This window comes from Haliaeetus leucocephalus, unplaced genomic scaffold (assembly GCF_000737465.1).
Source record: "Haliaeetus leucocephalus isolate CR32 unplaced genomic scaffold, Haliaeetus_leucocephalus-4.0 Scaffold206, whole genome shotgun sequence".
Lineage (NCBI taxonomy): Eukaryota > Metazoa > Chordata > Aves > Accipitriformes > Accipitridae > Haliaeetus > Haliaeetus leucocephalus.
In genome coordinates, this window is record NW_010972642.1 from 12,012,177 (window position 1) to 12,031,033 (window position 18,857).

General features: G+C 35.2%; 1 protein-coding gene across 1 annotated transcript in view; it reads right to left on the reverse strand.

The window, feature by feature from the left end:
• Window positions 1–13,667: 13,667 nt before the first annotated feature.
• Window positions 13,668–18,857, reverse strand: part of IGF1 (insulin-like growth factor 1 (somatomedin C)) — a 47,753-nt gene continuing 42,563 nt past the window's right edge. Inside the window, exon 4 of the mRNA XM_010566305.1 lies at window positions 13,668–14,087. Coding sequence (XP_010564607.1) covers window positions 14,028–14,087 — 60 coding nt within the window. The 3' untranslated portion in view covers window positions 13,668–14,027. The remainder of the gene's footprint in view (window positions 14,088–18,857) is intronic.

Consider the following 18,857-nt stretch of genomic DNA (forward strand, 5'->3'; position numbering starts at 1 on the left):
AATGCTTCCTGAGAGAGTCTCTGGATGTATGATTACTAGAACATGAGGGATGGAGAAAGAATGTTTAGCACTGATATTTTTTGTACAAAGAAAACTGTGCACACAGAAAACAACAGTTGAAAAGGAAATGGAGAGAGAAAGAAGATGCTTACAGTACTGATGAACGCTCAAGATATGCCAGAAAGGATAGTTTTAGAATAAGATATGCAACAAATGACATGTTCTGAAGTAATAATTTGTCAATACCCTGGAAAAATACTTTCAGATGAAAATTTAAACACACATTTACAGAGTATTCTTACCTTGGATATATTGTGTTAGCTAAATGTGATTATATGGATACTTTCTAGGAAACTAACAAATCATGGTGGCAGCTCCTTAATTAACAGTGTTACCTGAAAAGCAAAGATCCAGCTGCATAAAGACAACCCGAGAGTGTAAGGGAATTAAGAGTCTGTCTGTTGTTAGGAGACAGTGAAGAACCTTATTCTGTGAGAATCCTCTTTCAAAAATCAGAGAAAGGATACGTGGATTTGATGGGGTTTGCATTGGATAAGGGAATAGAAAGAAGGAAGAATTAAAGGAACAGAGAAAAGAAGTAAGACAGCATATATAAAAAAGGTAACTAACAGAACAAAATCGAATCAAGGGATTTGTACTCTGACAGGGGAAAGAACCAGAGCTATATGAAATATAAGAAGCCTGAAGTTTGTACTTTGTTATTTATTTGAAAGGCACATAATAATTTAAAATCCTTAAATAAAATAAGGTTTGAATGTACCTCTTATTAAATATTTTTGAAAAATGTCAGCAAAGGAAGTAAAAAGCATAGCCAGAGAGAGAAATTAAAAAAGAATAAAACTCATTTCATAGCTTTCTGTTGAACTAGCAAAAGGCATATCATGAGTTGATAAAGAAAAAAATACAGTAGTGCACCTATATTAATAGACTTACATTACATGGAAAAAATACTTATGGACATAGAATTATAATGATTTTAATAATATCACTTTTATTAATAAGAAACATTTTAAATGGACCTATTTATGTTATGTATTTACGTACTGATTCAAGTACCTTACAGAATCTTGGCCCAAGACTCAGATGGCATTTTTATACTGGTAATTCTGTTACTGCACTGGCACTTAGAGCCAATAAGTTTAAAGAACCACTCTGTTTCCTTGTTAAAAGGAAATAGAAATGCAAAAAGACTGAAAGACAAATCATGCCAACTAGAGATTTTCTTTATTTACTCCCTGGAAAGTTCCAGTCCATCTCAGAATAGAATGGTTAGAAAGTGGGTTGACCTTATCCTCAAGATTTCAGCAGTATTTCAGAGCCAGAGTTGCTGGCCACTGGCATTCGACAGGATACAGAAATACAAGCTTCAAACTGGTATAAGGGAAAACCCTAGATGTCAGTGGTTACCCAGAAAGGCAGTAGAAATGTCCCCATTTGAATATGAGATCTGCGTTTGTGAGATGCTGATGAAATTCCTTGACTCACTGGACCTTGGGTAGTGATAGGGTTAGCATGCTGCAAGTCCAGCTACTAAGTTATCTTGATTTTGTGATTACAGACAGTATGGACACTTAAATAGAAAGAGGAAGAAGTGAACTTAAGGATAGGAGGAAATGTTTTAATATTAACTGGCACTGTTGTTCTGGCTTGCATAGCAGAGAACATGCAGTATTTGAACCAAGTTAAAAAGCTGGGTAAAAAAGTTAAATGCTGTTTAGACAGAACAAGAACAGCAGGAAATGTGTTTGATAGTAAGTTATATTTGCAGAAAAGGCTAATTCAAATGTTTCATCTGAAGTCAATTGCTTATTTATTGATTACTAAAACAACAATGAGACGTGCTTAAAGCAGTACAGGATTGTGTTCAGCATGTTAAATTACCAAAAAATTTACTGACTGATTTGGCTCTAAGAGCTAGGAATGAGTTATGTGTACAAAAAAATATTTGAAGCTGGGAAGTACCAGCAATGATAACAATATACAGATGAAGATCTGCAGGATAGGCAAAGATATAGATTATTTTCAGAAAAGCAAGGATTTGAAGAGTGTGAAATGAAGAAAACTATCTCCCTTGTGCAGTATGAATACAGATTTTGGTTGGGATTCTGCTTCCAAGTAGTTTCAATAAAATCCATATGAATCCAAACTCAGGTAACAGACTGATACTTCCATAATGTGAACTAGAGTACAAATGATGGATGTGACAGAAATGTAAACTATTTGAAAGAATTCAAGAAAATTATATCTGAAATACCAATGCCTAGACCAAAACTGAACAAACATTAGCAGCTTCTCTGTGGTCTGTTAATGGTGGGAATAACAGATTTCCCCTGCTCTGTCTGCTTTTAAACCTAAAAGATCTTAAAGTGATTAGAGTTGTGTAGTATGCTGTGTGCCCAGAGATGTTCCACCTCCAGAATTAAAATACCTCCCTCTTCTCTAAGCCACACTGGGATCTGGAATCCATACTGTATAGCATTTAAGTCTTCAAAGGTCTTTATCTCATCAGAAGGCTGAGGGCACACTGACTGGTGTAGTATTGGGCACCCAAAAAACGCTGGCATTGTTGCTTTTTTTTTTTTCTTTTTTTTTTCCAAATTGCAAGCTATTGTAGTATGTGTAGAATCAATGGGAGATCTGATTTGATTCCATTTTCAGCCTGATGGCATTCTAACCTTTATCTCTCAATTATTGACAACATGCCCAAATCAGTAAACTTACCAGCTTTTTTTGTTGGATGGACTGGGAAGGCATTTGCTGCTTCTCCTATTGCACTGGGTCACTATGTAGCAAGAATAGGTGGTATATGGAACAGAAGGAAAAAGCAAACAAAAAGAGTGAAAACATTACTTAGTGGAGAGAGCACATGCTGTGAAGGCAAGTCCTGGAGGGATTTGGAGTCTGGTCCAAAGAGAGTGCATTTTAATTGAAATGGTTGTTGTATTAGAGGTGAAGTCCAAGCACTCCCCAAACAAACAAAACCAACCCAGTGGTAATCTGGAAATCCTGCTTTAATTTTTGTTTTATCTCAGTTTGACTAACACTTTTCTTCCTGTTCTGTTCAATTTCTTCTCAATATTTTGGTTGTCAAAATACAGAGATGACAAATGACTTTTATTCAGAAAGCCAGCAGAAAATCTGTGTACCGCTGATGTATACTGCAACATGTGCAAACTGTTCTGAATGTTAATAGCTCTGTCACCCTCTCAGTTGGTAAAACATACTTCTCAGAGGTAACTCCTTTTCGTAGAGATGAGAGATTGGCTTAGAATCACCACTAATGAACTTTATGTAAAAAGTATGTACAAGACATATAATAAGTAACAATATAATGTCATAAACCAAAATTAAGGCAATAATGTGTGAATAAAGGTATTTTTAACCATGTGTAAAACAGTATGAAAATACAGGACAAAACCACACATACCTGAATGAAGTTACCCAAGTAAAAAAACAAAATCAGTTTAGTTTTCCACACACAACGTAAACTTTGCATTAATAAAATAAGAGTTTCTTCCATGACATTTTTAACAGCTGCTGTTGATAGTCTTAAATTTTAGTAAGCTTCCAGAAGTCCTGCTGGCCTTCAAGTAGCAATGGATTTCTGTATTGATTTTTCTCTTTAGCTGTGATCCAAACCCAGTCCAAGTTAGGGCAATAAATAAGATAATTTCCCAGTAAGTCAATATCCAGGCTTGGTTAATCTGCAGCAACTCTTTGATCAAAAGGTTCTATAAATTAAATTATCTGCATGTGAGAAAGTGCACAACTGAAGAAAGGAGCTGGCTACTAAAGTTTTGTTTTTTTCTGAACTATTAGTAATTTCCTAGACATTTCCTTAATTCCTGTGGAGTGTTCTTATTTTGCTTGTGTTAGCAAAGCTTATCATACAGTCGTATTTACTAACAAGTACATGTTGTTCACAGGAGACTGAAAACTTGTGGTAATGTATGCAATACATATGGTTAAAAACTTTAAAAAATTGTGATTAAGAATACAAATTAATGGATTTTTAAAATGCTCCTTGGCCATGTTACCAAATCCACAAATTGTTGTGATCTCTGTTAACTGCATCTCATCATCAGAAAATAAGAATGAAAATATGTTTATTATTGTTGGGTGATTATTTTTAAACTGAAATCTCCACACATTGCTTAAGTATTATGATAAGACAGTGTGGGTTTAAAAATTATTGGCTGTGAATATTTAAATATAGAGAAGTTTATGTGAAGGGTATTACTTTAGGGATTGTGCACTTAGAGATTGTGCACTTAGAGTTTAGAATGGCTACTATGCCAGCAGGATAAAAATACAAGAAGTCAGAGTAAAGATAAGATGGGGAAACCAGTCCAGGAAACTGTTTTGCACTGTAGCCAAAATCAATATCTAGGGAAAAATGCTAGAACAAGGCAACATGTAGTGAAACTTTCCTACCCTCCATTGATTTACAGTTTAGGGACTTCCTGAGCCAAATTTTTGTGTCTATTTGCATTTGCAGTGGTAAGGCTGTCCTCAGGCCTCCCAGAACCATGAGTTCACTGGCAGAGTAAAGCATTTCCCACAACAAAAGAAGACGGATTTATGGAGCACTTAAGCCAAATGGAGATACACAAGTTCTTGGGACCACATGAGATACATATGAGGGTGATGAGGGAGCTATGCAGTGGTGTTGTGAGGCTGCTCTCTATCATATTAGAAAGGTTATGGCAACTGCTGGAGTTTAGTGACTGAGAAAAGGCAAACACTGTACCCATCCGAGAGGGCCAAGATCTGTGGAGATACAAGTTGGCCTTTGTATCTGGAAAGTTATAGAAAAAAATCTTCCTGGAAGCTGTTTCCAAGCACATGAAGGACAAGGTGGCAAATGGGAACAGTCAGTATAGATTTACCAAGGCATAATCATGCCTGGTCGACCTGATTGCCTTAATATCACCCATAAACTTTGTGTTCTTATTGTTCACCCCTTCTCCAGCTCATTTAGGAAAAGGTTGAACACCATGGGTGCTAGAACAAATTGCAGCAGATAGCCCCTCCACTATCAACTGACCATTTTTCCTGATTTATCTTTTCTGCTTTTTAACCAGTGGTGTGCACATATGAAGAACTTCTTTCTCATTCCACAACAGTTTAGTGTTTTTAAGAACTTTGGATGAGGGACTTAATTTACAAGAATTTTGGAAATCCAAGATCACCCTTATCTTCCTTGACTCCATGCTTGTCCTTTCTTCCGAAGAACTCCCAGTAGATTTCTGAGGCTTAACTTCACAACAACCATCTTCCTTTTCCTACAAGATACCTTATTTATTACATAATATTTATTCACATACCCACAGATTCTGCTCTTTAGAACAATTTAAGTGATAGAGATATACAGCATAGTAGTTTGTAGTTCCTTAAATGTCCCTTGGATAGTTTTGGAAGAGTCAGTATACATTAGATACTACCTAGTTTTCATATAGCAAGGAACTTTTGAGTGAGTGGCTGTATACCAGGGTTCAGATATCTTTATCTGTGAGTGAATATGGTTTGTTCCTGGTCATTCATTACTATTAATTTTGTCTATAGGTTCCATAATTCCTTCTGCTGACACTTCATTGTATCAAGGCTCTTGAGCCACTAGTTAACTTTCCACATCAGTCCTATCTTCAGATTGAAGCCGGCTCATCCTGTTCAGGTATGTCCTGATTTTGGTGTATTCTGAGAATTGAAATGTATATTATCAGGGAACAGAAAGGAAGAATGCAAATTACTGCAAAATCTATGTGGATGAGGAATTTTCAACGCATTTTTTATTAACCATAATCCTTTATTAGACCTCACAGAGGTGTAAACTATACATACAAATACATTAGAAAGATACCCTCTTAACAGTAATGCTTCACATTTTGGACCTGATACCAAGAGGGTTGCAAACATTTCAGTACATTCTACAAACCAAAGGGTGCATTAGCCTTTATGTATACAGAGTGACAAAGCCCTTTACTGAAATCAAAGTAGATAGATAAAAGTGAAAATCAGTCAGCTACCTCTTCCAACCTTTACCTACCATAAATGCATATAAAAGCCTTTAAAAGCATGAATACACTATTATTTATGGAGCAAAGTTTACTGTTCTAGACAGCTCGTAGAGAGAGGGGAAGAGAATGGTCAAGATGGCATTACATGAACTGCAAACTAGCAAAAATTCTTGATTTCTTTTATATTTGTACATATTAAGAGCTCTGTTTTTTGATTTATTGGTTGTTACTAGAAAAGCTTGTAAGTGCTAAATGGGGAGAATAGCGCAACAAAGACATTGTTGAGGTATTTGGGGGATTCTGCAACACAATGATGTTACATACACAGTATGAAATATTATTTGTCATCAAGTAGTGACATTGTATTATGAGTAAGCACAAGAAAATAAAAAAGAAAGAATAAATCCAGTTAGAACTTTAATAGAGAGTTTAAATGGTTTTTAGTGAATGAACATTTAACACTTGTCACTGTTTGGTTATAATGACTTGAAATGTTAATAGTAGCATTATTCAGTAGTGAAATCAGAAATTCATGTATCCACATTCATGCTTGCATCATGGAAACCCCAGTTTTAGTCAGGATACCAATTGAAGTCCAACAGTGAAGAAAGGGAGGACAGTTATTATTCCTATTGGAAAGGCTGTCCTGGAAACCAAGTGCTATTGATCTCTTCATTTAGCACTTCTGGGTGGCTTTGGAGATAATTTGGGAGGAGAGAAAGCTCATACATGATTTGATTATCAGCAGCAGGTGGTGCTGCTTCTTCTACTTTGTTTCCTAAAATCCTGAGGCTTGCTAAACATGTTTAATATTCAACCCAAAGACTCCAAGGATTAAGAAACTATAAAACAGACCCATCGCATTCTGATAAAAGCAATGTGAAATATCAGACTACAGGTGAAGCTGTTCAGAACATTATGAAGTACTAGTATACTTTCAGTGGAGCATTTTATGACTCATGTTTGATGAGACTTAGTTTAATCAGGCAACTATTATCATTATACACTTTTAATAATTGTTTTTTTCATCTTGCACAGGATTTCTATAGAATTCAGTTGAACTAATTCCTTAGAAATGTTAATAAATGAAAAGGTAAGATTTATATACTGTATCATGCAGTGTAACTTGCATGTGCTTTATTATATTCAAACTTGTCTCTAAGTGGAAATAATGAAGAGTATTATAATTCTTATACAGTATTTATATCAATTTGATTTGAAATTCTAATCTAAAAAAAAGAAAAAAAAAAGATGGAATTCATCCCTGTGCACAAAATAAGGACACTGTACCTCTTTCACTGGTAGCACTTTAGTCTATCGGTCTTGGATTCTTTGTCTTTGATCATTGTTAAAGTGGGCTTTTTCATACCATAAACAGGGTTAATGCCAGTGAACCAGGAAGAGTGAATATTAATTTGATTTTAAAATGTACGAAGTTAAATATTTCACTACAAAAGATGAATTTCATTGAATCAGTTGTAAATATAGTTATCTGGTTAAACCTTTTTTTTAACACGAGTACATGAAGCATGATCCTATTTATCAAGATAGAGTCCTTTTTGTTCTGCAGGTATTTTGTAGTTGCTTTAGAGGAATGAGATTATACTAATGAATGTAAAATACAATAAGAAGGAATGTTTTTGATTTAGTTAAAAAATGGTTCATACCTTTCAAATGTGAAAAAAAATCTCTCAACTATATTTGTGATGTTTCTTAAGAACTTCAATCAAGTGTGAACATGTAAATGTTGTAGGTGGGTGTATGTATGTTAAATATTTGTGGGAAAGGATGTTTAGCAGCAGAAGTATCATCATGTTGGTGCTTTTTATGACTTTTGTGAACCAAGCTGGCAAAACAAAAAGTTACTGAAGAATATAGAGAAATCAAAAATTATTATAAATAATTTGGGATATAGGAGTTTACAGTGCTAAGTCTTTTCCACTTCTGAAATAGTTAAGGGTACTATAGAGAGGCATGAATTATTCTTACAAAACCCATCTAATTTATGAATAATTGAAATGATATTAAATGACAGAAATTTTCATTCTTCTCTGTTTATATTACCCATTGCTCTTACTTTGAAGGGATGCTTACACTTAAAAAAATCTCACTTAACAGAAGTTATCTGGAGAAAAATGAAATAAAAGAAAATTTTAAAATCAATGTTTTCATAATAAGGCCCTCAGAGTTAGTATTTTATGTCTCTGCTTAAACAGATAAATAAATTTGCCTGATGACAACAAAGTGTCTTATGATTTAAAAATCAGGTTGTTTCTTTAGGTGGATTTGTGACACCCATATTATACAATGTTCTTCTAAAGTTAGATTCCAGTTGGATTATTGAATATAATCCATGAGAAATAATGTGTAAAAAGCAAGAAGTTTAAATTTTACTTAAGAGGAAAAAGAAGAAAAGCATAATATACATGTGCACACATTATAACATTTTATATATATACACATATACATACATATGTCTCTATATATGTATATATCTATATATACATACACACACCCTTTATGCAACTAGTATAAGATTTCCTAATGTAAGCATCAGGGAGGTCCTTCTAGTTTTGGTCTCTGCTAGACTGGTATCTCCATACTGTACTATATGTAATCAAGTTTCAGATATTCCCATAACATCCTTCATGTAAAAAATCAAAGAAGCTTTATATATATCAGATACTGTGTGTTTGGACAGTTATAGTCCAGTAGAATATTCCAATGCTGTGAAAAGCAAAATGTATAGTGTAGGATCACAATGAGTAAAAACTTTGTGTTAATAACATTTTTCCTTCTTCCAAGACAACTTTAATCTAGTTGCTTTACTTAATGCTACTTCCACAGATGAATTGGATAATTAGTAAGCTCATCAAGGCAAATTCTTTATTTTTTGTGGATTGTACCCGAGAGGAAAAAATCTTAATCACTTGAAAGCCTCATCTCCTCCTCCTTACCCCTGCCCCCCAAATCAAAACAAAGTGAATCAAAATAAAACACACCACCACCACCACCCCCCAAACACACAGACAAACAATAAAATATGCTGCAATACTGTTTTAGCTAGGTTTGCTGGGGGGAGGGAGGAATGAATGTTGGTTTTGAATAGAAGTTTGGCATTTGGAAGACTTGTTTGCACTGAACAGTATCCTTAAAAGAGGGACCAGTATAGGTTGAGTCCCCAAATAAATTATTACTATTCCTTTTCTGACTAAAAATAAAACATTTTAAATATATTGATTATACCTTCATCAGAACATAAGTATTCTATCTAGCCTATAGGTTCCAAGAATCTCTATTTGGGCTTAACTTACCATCATTTTAAAACAAAACAATGAAATGTGAAATTTTGCACATCAGGATGTTCATAGTGACCACATAAAGTTAAAAAAAAATTCACAGACTGTTAGCCATGTATTTCAACTTTTTCTCACATTTGAAACTGGTGAGAATTACAAATAGCATCAGTTTCATGTTAGGAATATTTATTTTTTCATTCCTTGTTAAAATCAGATGCATTTCTTTCTGGGTTTTGTGGGGTTTTTTTAAGATTATTGAATTTTGGGGGGCATGCCATGAGAGAGAAGGTAATCAGGTAAAAATAAAAATGTGTGATCAATGAAAATCTCAATTATATCATGCCACTGACTTTAAGCCAAACTCTATGCTGCTTTCATGCTAGAGTGTGGCTTAAAAATCTTTGGTATGATATAGGACTTGCATTAATTTGAACAGGCTTTCAGTTATATCCATTGTTCCCTGATTTTAAATGCTTGTCTTCATCTGTATTTCTGACTTGGAGTAAAGATTCAGAATTGCATTTCAAGTCTACAAAACTTTGTGGCATTTTGACTCTTATTCCTGCCCCATCTCCACTGATTTAAGATTTCTTTGCCATTACTGAGTGACAAAAAGTTGAAAAGTTATGGCTAGTTGTACTTCTATTTTAATAACCATACCTATATAATTGTCATTTTCATACATTAAAAAAATATTTATGCTTTCTTTTATATTTTAGTCAAGTACTTTCTTAAACAAAACAATAGCACCACTTTGGCATTGTTGGCCAAACCAGTAAGAGGTAAAGCAAATATGCATACACTTTTCTGAACTTGTCTTATCACGCATGTGCTTGTTAAAATGGAGAGCCAAGAAGACACAGTGCTTGGCCTAGAGCCTTCATTAATCAACTTTAACCATCGATACTAGGTCAACAAACAGCTCATGGGGCAACTGAACACAGTTACTAGTTGTGTATGGAATTCACTTCTGTAAAGAAAGCCTACCACTAAGTTACCCTTTGATCTTAAAAATTGACTGTAATCTGTCTCGGGCAAAAGGTGCCTACTTTAAGGTACCTACAGGGACTGAACGCAATATTCCCTTATTTGATTATCTTTTCTCTCTTGACTGGATGGTACAAATGAGCCTCATACAAGTCTTTCACACAAATATAAGTGTAGGTTTGTAAGTACATTTTGAGCAGAATATAGAATTTATACCTTTTCTGTTTAAACGCTTAACAATTAATTATTGTTACTACGGAGATGAGACTCAAATTTCGCTACCTTGATGAAAGAGATATATTAACTTCAGTGGGTTTAGATCTGCGTCCTTTTTGAACTAACTGAAAGTAATGAGGCTTAATTCACTTTTTTACTTCTGCACTTCAGTGACATTCTGTGTAATAATTGGAGTTTTATGTCTGTTCTAGAATGCAAAAATCTGTGACTTCTGTCATGTGATTTACGTGATATGGAAGGATGGGGAGTGGGATTTTCTTTACCACTTAAGTGATTTATGAGTATCAATGGCATCCAGTGGGAGCCCTGTTCCTAAATATCTGGAGTGCTTTTGAAAATCCAGCTGAACCCTTCAATTTCTCTAATTAGAAGTTTTTCAAGCCAGACTACTTTGTACTTTTGGGAGGGAGATGTTTTGGCTCATGCTTCAACTTCTTTAAGTAGCGGATTTATTGAGATTACTAAGCTAATGCAGCCCTTTATCTTTCACACTGACTGGTATATCATGTGCTCCCTGCCATATGACTGGAGTTTTCTTATACAAGTATGCATTTCCCATCCATGCATTTCTCTCCTCTATGGTGGTGGAGCTACTCTCTATTTTGTGATACCATTTGTTCTCTAGTAAAGCAAAGCATTGCCTTTGAAGCTTGTAGCTATTCATTATTTATTGTCGTTTCTTTCAAGAATTGTTCTAATTTGTTTAGGTAGTCAAGCTCTGATGTTAGGTATTGCTGTCTATGAGTGACATTTTCTAATTATGATCTCTCAACAGGGGAAATATGGTGGCATGAATGTGAGTGCATGAATCCCAAAATAAGACCAAAATTTGAATTAATTTACAAGAATTAAATAGCACAATGATGTATGGTTATTCAGTTATGTTAACAGAGCATCAGTAGAATGTTAGCTACGAAGTAACTTGCCACCACAGAGATCTACAAATTGCTTTTTGTGCTTACATCTTTCCCTCCTTCCCTTAGAACTTCAGAGGAGGTAGGGGACAGAGAAAGTCATGGGACACAAAATGGAAATATGTATTATGTCTGTGGAAGCATCAAAATAATGGCTTATTCTTAGAATGAATTTCAGAATTCTGAACAGCCATTGAAGTAAAAATGCTTCCCTCTCCATCCCCTCTGCCAAAAAAAGGCCTGTAAGAGCTGCGATAAATATCAGAATTGCTACCTGTTTGTTGAATTGGTGGTAAATAATTTAGGTTAGTTTCCTCATCTGTTTCCTTGTACTTTCTTCCTTTTTCAACATAACTATCTCAGTCAGTGGCAGCTGTGAAATATTCTTTTTATTCATTTACTGTTCTGCTTTTACATTGCAATAGCAGCCTATTGTGCATGTAAATATGCATCTCAGAAAGCGGAGGGTTTAACGAATTGCATAGGAATATGTTGCACTTCCCTTGGAAAAAATACAAACCCCAAATTTTCTATGGGAATAAAAAAGGAACTAGAATAATTTGTTAGACTTTTAAAACCTACCTTTCCTGTCTGTTTCACAAGAAACAACTGAGGAGCTGTACAATATGCAGCCTGCAGAGATTCTTCTCTTGTGTTGTAATCAATAGTTCAGTCATTTACTCCCATGGATGTAGTAGAAAGTAAGGCAGATTTGAGCCTTTAAAAAGAGATACTCCCTTTACAGATCTAAATTAACATCTCCGTAATTGCTCCCTTCATACAGTACTCTCCTTGCCCTCCTTCGGGCTGACCAAGGGGTACCTCATCCCTTGTCTGAGCTTACTGCGTGCAGGGGAATGGGGGGAAGAAGTTGAGTGGAACCACATTGCAGTTCTGGATGGGGTGGAACAGTGCATTCTCCTCTGTCCTCTCTTCCCTTCTCTCACAAAGAAGTTTATTCCTCGCCTTGGGACACTGTTGGCTACCTATCCCCCTGTACTGCATGGCTGATCTAGCACTGAGTTGATTGACAGAAACGGAGCGTAGGACACAGCGTCAGTCAAGGTAGAATCAGTGCAGTACCTATCAAGGTTACAGGGCAGAGATTATCCAGAAATATGTCTCCCACAAGAGTGCATGAAAGGCTATTGTAAGTAGCAGTTTGAAGGACGTTATGCTTCACCTCTTCTTGAGGACTCTTTCCACACTGTAATTTGGTGATTAGATTAGCTTTTCTGATTTACAGAGAGATGCAGCAGCCTAATTGACAGTCAATTTAGTCACGTCTGATTGTGGGAAGAATTAAAATGGCAGAGAACTTGAGTAACCCTCTGTTACCTTTGAATAGAATGCTGATATTTCAGAAGGGTTTAGGCCCTGATGGGCTACCCTTTGAAGTCATTTAAGGGCTGTTTTTTCTAATTGTCTTCTCTGGGCCTAGGCATCTATGAATTTGTGTTCCACATAACTGTAAGTGAAAACACCACCATTCAAACATCTGAAAGGAAACATGTATCTGAATTTTCTTTTGAAGATGGGAAAGTTATTTCCATGAAGGAATCTGAAGCCGGTTTAGTTCATTTAAACTGAGTATTTTAAAAACTATTTTGTTATTTAATCTTTGGCTTGATCTTTTCATATTTGCTTTTACCCATTACCATTTTGGCCAGACCCTTTCATGTAACAAACTATAAAATAGCACCATTGTACTATAAAACAGAGATTTTTACATACTGTTTGATATATGTGTATTATTGATATGCTAAATTTTACATACTGCATTATATGGAGGAAGAAAGAAGTTACCTATACTGTTGCAAAATAATTACCTGGAAGAATCATTAATGGTTTGAGAGCCTATGTATGCTTTAACTGCTTTTAAAAATCTTTTGTCTCACAAATTGCAATAAACTGCATCTTTGCAAGAGAAGGAAAAATAAAACTGTCTTAAAACAAATGCATCTATAACCCATATTCTGTCAAAATGCCACAGATGGAATTAATGGATGTTTAAAACTGTATATGTTACCTTACTGCTGCTGTTACTGGGAATGTCAAACTGTGCAAATATGAAGGGGTAGACAAACAATGTTATCAGACACTGTAAAACAAACAGCCTGTTGCTTGTATAGAAGTGCAAATAAAAAAACCACCACTTAGACAAGGCTGATGAATGACTCCAGCAGCCAGTGTTCATAGGTTAATTTAGTGCAATTGGATCCATCAAAGGCCCATAAATTTGTAGGCTTTTGAGGGGCACAGGACTTTAAGAGATTTTGTGCAGGACATTTAAAACAGGTTAACAAACAGTAATATATCAACCGCAGAATTTTTTAGCTCTGGGCTGGTTAAAATGTTCTGTTCTCTAAAGACTTAATATTGGAATGTTTAGTTGCATTGTTCGCTGGGAGAATGCCCATTGGTTGAGATTGCATCAAGCTTATTAAACCATAGGGTTTTTTAAGTCTTCCAATGTTTAACAAATAATTTATTTACAGCAAAGTATCCTGCAGATGGCACATTCATTCTTCATTCTTGTGGATGGCATGTTCTTACATTCTGTAGTTTCTGTTTCCTGTGTTCCCTCTACTTGTATTCTTCAAATGCACTTCCTGAAGGTGTAGAAAAAAATAATTATTCCAGATAGGTTTTAACATGCTGTATGACCACAAAATTCATATTAGTGGGAAAACAGTTATCCTGAATGCTGGAATTGTTAGAGCCCTTCTGCCAGTTCACAGAGAACTTAACTATACAAAACTTCTGTACACTAAATTCCCCGTTCTCTCAGGCATAAGCACTTTGATTGCCGCCATTGTTGATCTTGGCAGAGGAAACATCTGCATACTGGAACCTGGATGGGCTTAGACACACAGTAGGTACCAAAGATTTTCTTTCTTTCAGAACAAGGACATTTGCAAAAGCAGGATGTCTAGGGGCTAGGGAACTTTAGAGTTGTAACTGCAAGATTTATGGAGCCTCCTGGGCTTTGGTACCCAGTGGTCAGAGGTTTTCAAAACTGCTGAGTGGGACTCTGTTACCTACATATTGCATAAATGGCATATTAGATGTGTAAGGTTTTTGTTGGATAAGGCATTTAGGAGGATAAAAAGTGTGGGTTCACTGCAGGAGCTGCAGCCAAATAATTTTTATTTTCAAAAAGAGACCTGTTGATGTGCCAGGCAAATCAAGAGGGCTTTGGAATGAATAATGCCCTTGGTTCACTGTCATTCTATGCACAGGCCAGTTTCCAGCAGCAGTGGTGGTTGTGGCATAGATCTTTCAGTTTGATTTCCTTATTTGCCATGCTGGTAAATATTAGCCGGGCCCAAATCTTTTCATATTCAGTACCAGACTAGAGGCAGAATTCTTAAGTGACTCTCCATATTTATAATCCTCATCAGAACTAAAATTCTCAGTTAACTGAAATCATGTCTGTTGTTCTAAGAAAAGCCAAAAATAAAAAATCTCCTTGAGAAAGGTGAGGCATGTGTATGCAGCTCTACCACTGCATTATCTGCTATTTAAACCCTAAAAAAAAAAAAGGAAATGTAATCTCTAAAATTTAAAAAGTAATGAAATTTTTGCCTGCTTTTCTGATGGACAGAAAGAAAATGGAAGCTGATTTGATGCATTACAGTAGTTTTGTGGCTTTTTAAAAATGATTTCCTATATAAAATACTATTCTATATATAACTTTTCCATTTGCCTCTAGTATCTATTAAACACAAAATAAATCAGAAACTGGCAAAGGATCACAAAACTTGAACTCACATAGAGCTTATTAATTTTCACTGGTTTTGGATTGGGTTCTGATGGATATGAGTTGAATTATTATTTTCAGAATATAAAAAAACCCCAAGCAGTATTTGTAATTGTTAAATTAATTATACCACCAACAAGTAAAACATTGAGCCAAACTAAGATTTATCATCACTGACAAGCCAAATTTGTTAATAGCAAAGTATTCATAATGAAGAAATGTCTTTGTTAGCAATCTGCCATTCTAGACATTCTTAGTCCGAAATGCAATACTAAATGAGGAAGAAGAGATTAATCATCTAGTCATTATTCCTGTGATCAGTTCAGTAGGATACTGGCTTGTCTTCATCAAATTTTGCTAATACCACTATAGAATAGCTTCCTCAGCACGGGTCAAATAAAGAAACAGAAATGTCAACAGAACTCTCCTTATCCATAAATTAAAATTTTGCTGTTCCATCACCTGTTTCTCTTGCAGCTTTTCAAAAAATACCTTTTCTGTCTTTAGTTTTCCCTAAGTTATACCTTAGATTTCACCCTGAAGTACTCATTCTGGATTAACCCTTCAAATTGCACTGATTTTCACTAAAATCATCATTGCAGCACTTCACAGGAGTCTACCACTGTTAAGGATCCTGCTTAGTGCTACAAATGCTTACATTGGTAGCAATGAACTAAGAAAACAGGAATTCCTGGACTCATCTGCCCTGGTTTTTTTCCTCATGGCAACAAAGTAAAATATCCTGGTCAGTGCTGCCCCTAGGTTCTCCTCTTTGAAGAGAGTTTACCAGCATATAGGAAAAGTTATATGCTACATTTTAGTTGCAAAAAGTCATACATTCTTAAAAGCTGCACACTCATGACCTATAAAATGGACAGTGAGAGCCTTATTATGAAACAACAGCCATTTTGCATTACAGTGGCTTTCAAAGTATACTTAGATTGAAAATTAACTATATGTTTCCCAAATGAAAATATTAATTCTCTCCACTGCTGTTGTTGCCTGACTTTAAAATGGTTTTATCATCCAAATAAAGCAAATACTAAGATGCAGCAGGGTTTCAGTTATAGCTTTTAATACTGACATGTAGATGGAAAAAGAGCTGTCATAATACACAGGCTAGATTTGAAATTGAGGGAAGATGGGCAGGTTACTTTTAGAACAGTTTCTCCTTTGGAATCAGCGTTTTGATGAATAACTACAAAGTGGCACTGGTGGTGGCAGCAGTAACATGCATGCCAGAAAATGCTTTGACCCACATAACACATTTTTTCAAGTATGCAGTGTTGAGACCATTGAAAAAAAAACAGTGTGAATGCCTGAATCAGGTTCTCAGACCTGCATTTGCACTGGTATAGAAAAGCTTGCCTTATTTCTCAAGTCTTTGAAAAAAAGGTAATTAGAAATAAAATTGTTATCTGTGGTGCTTGTTTCATTATCAGATCCTCTGAACTGATATTCAGATCCAGACAAAGACAATAAGCATTTTAAGGTGGCAGGTGCAAATGTCAACTTTGCATAAGTCAGTTCAGGAACAGAGCAGTGCAGACTTCTAGCCTGTCACCTTAAGCATGGATCTTTGGAGACACGGCAGCATTAACATAAGGATTACGACAACCTCAGTGATAGTAAAGGTCATTTGACTAAGATGGAGGGGTATTGGGAAGCATGCAGCAGCATTCTTATCCTATTAGGCTGGACATTCAAACCTCATATTGGCATTAAAAGGTCTCTTGCTTTATTGGTAATAAATGGAAAGTCTAATGTTTGTAGTAACAGGCATGATATCTTAGCTAAGAACTCCCTGGGGTCTCTGAAAACTTTTTAGTTCTGTGGGCAGTGTGATCAGTAACATCATAACAGGGCTGGAAAGTAAGCAATGGGAGAAAATAGTTTTCTGAAGTGAAGAGGCCAAGTTCTTCCATCTGGTACACCTAAAGGTTCCCCCATTGGCTTGGTAATGTGGCATGGCTGTAGAAATTAGGATTAGTGCCATTATGCATATTTTGGCCTGTAAATGTATCTGTGAGTTGATATTGAGCCAAATACAAAAGAATCTGCCAATCTTAGAAAGATTAATGAGAAATAAAGTTATACTTTTTCTGTTTTCTTAATGGCTTTTTCTTAAACTAAAAATATTAACATCTTTTCCCTCTCTCTCTTAGTCCCACTTAGTATTTATTTAAATTTTGAAGATTAGCTAAAATCTGAAAAGGATTTTTGAGACAATCTGCTTCCTATTGATACTTTGGTGGTATATATGTATATTTATGTGTATTTTCCACATATGAGGCCTAAAGAAGAATAAGGACTAAAAATCTGAGGAAGAGCAAAGTTATATCAAGATGTACCCCTCTTTGGTCCTTTTGCTCAGGGTGCAAGGGGATGGCATGGCATTATGGTTTTTTGCTTTCCCTCTTCTTTATTTACTGGATTTTAAAATCAGCCTTACCAGCGTTCACATTCATGTAATAATTTTCAAGGTACCTTGTAGCCTTAAATTGGTAAGAACTTTGTGCCACTGGTTCTGTGACACTGCTTCATTCAAAAAGGTCAGTCTTCCCTCACATACACAATTGTTGTGGAAATTGCTCAATTATTTCCTTTGCTTGAAGAGAGAACAAGGGGGTTTTCGATGTTCTATTCACTGGTTTCCCAAATTGCTGTTAAAACTTAATTCACTTAAGGGTAAATAGACTAAACTTTTGTTAGTATTTCTCAGAAGAGAAAGAAAAGAATGAAAGAAAAGCTAGATGGAACCATGTACACTGAAGACAGAACTTTAATTCCCCTCCTTGCTCCTCTTTCACAGTTTAGAACTATAAACATAAACTTAGTGTAAAAATAGGTGAAACCATTACTTTGCTTTCCAGCACAAATACTGAAAGTTTCTCCCTTTTCCTTACTCCTACCTTACGAGCTGATGTATTTGCTCACTAAATGAGATTTTAATCTGAAAGCAATGTCAACAATTATTCTTATAGTTTTAGGTTAAAAAAAAATCTTGATTTGTAATGTGCTTTGGTTTCACACCTGTTCTCTGTTAAAAAATCAGGGACATCTTTCTTGGCTTTAGAAATGCTGACATATGATTAAGTTGTGTCCTCTTTAATAATCTCTGCTCATATACATAACTAACTGCAGTTGAGGTAGAATTTTATAATGGATTTGTATCATGCAGTTGATCACTTCCTATTTTTTAATTAGTTCTGGCAAGAGGAAAACCTAAGTATCTCTCATTTTTTAACAGTAAGAATTCTACTGAAAGCTTTCAACAGAGTATTCAAATTGCAAGCAAGTAAACAAAACCCTTCTGATGAGCATAATTGATGAGTGATCAGTAAATGAGAGACCAACAGATCCTCCAGGTTGGTTGGATTTCTTTCTTCATTTCTTTTTTTGTGAATCTGTGAAGCATGCTGTTTATATAATAACCCTAAGTATATAATAACAAGGTGTTTATTTTTCACTTTTCAATGTACTTTTATATTTATTTGTAAGTGAAGGTCTTAGAACAGAACAAATACTGGTCTTATAGAGAAATAAATATTTTGTTCATTAGCTACAAACAAATAAAACTCTACACATACAGTCTCTGTAATTGAATTAAAACTAGTTC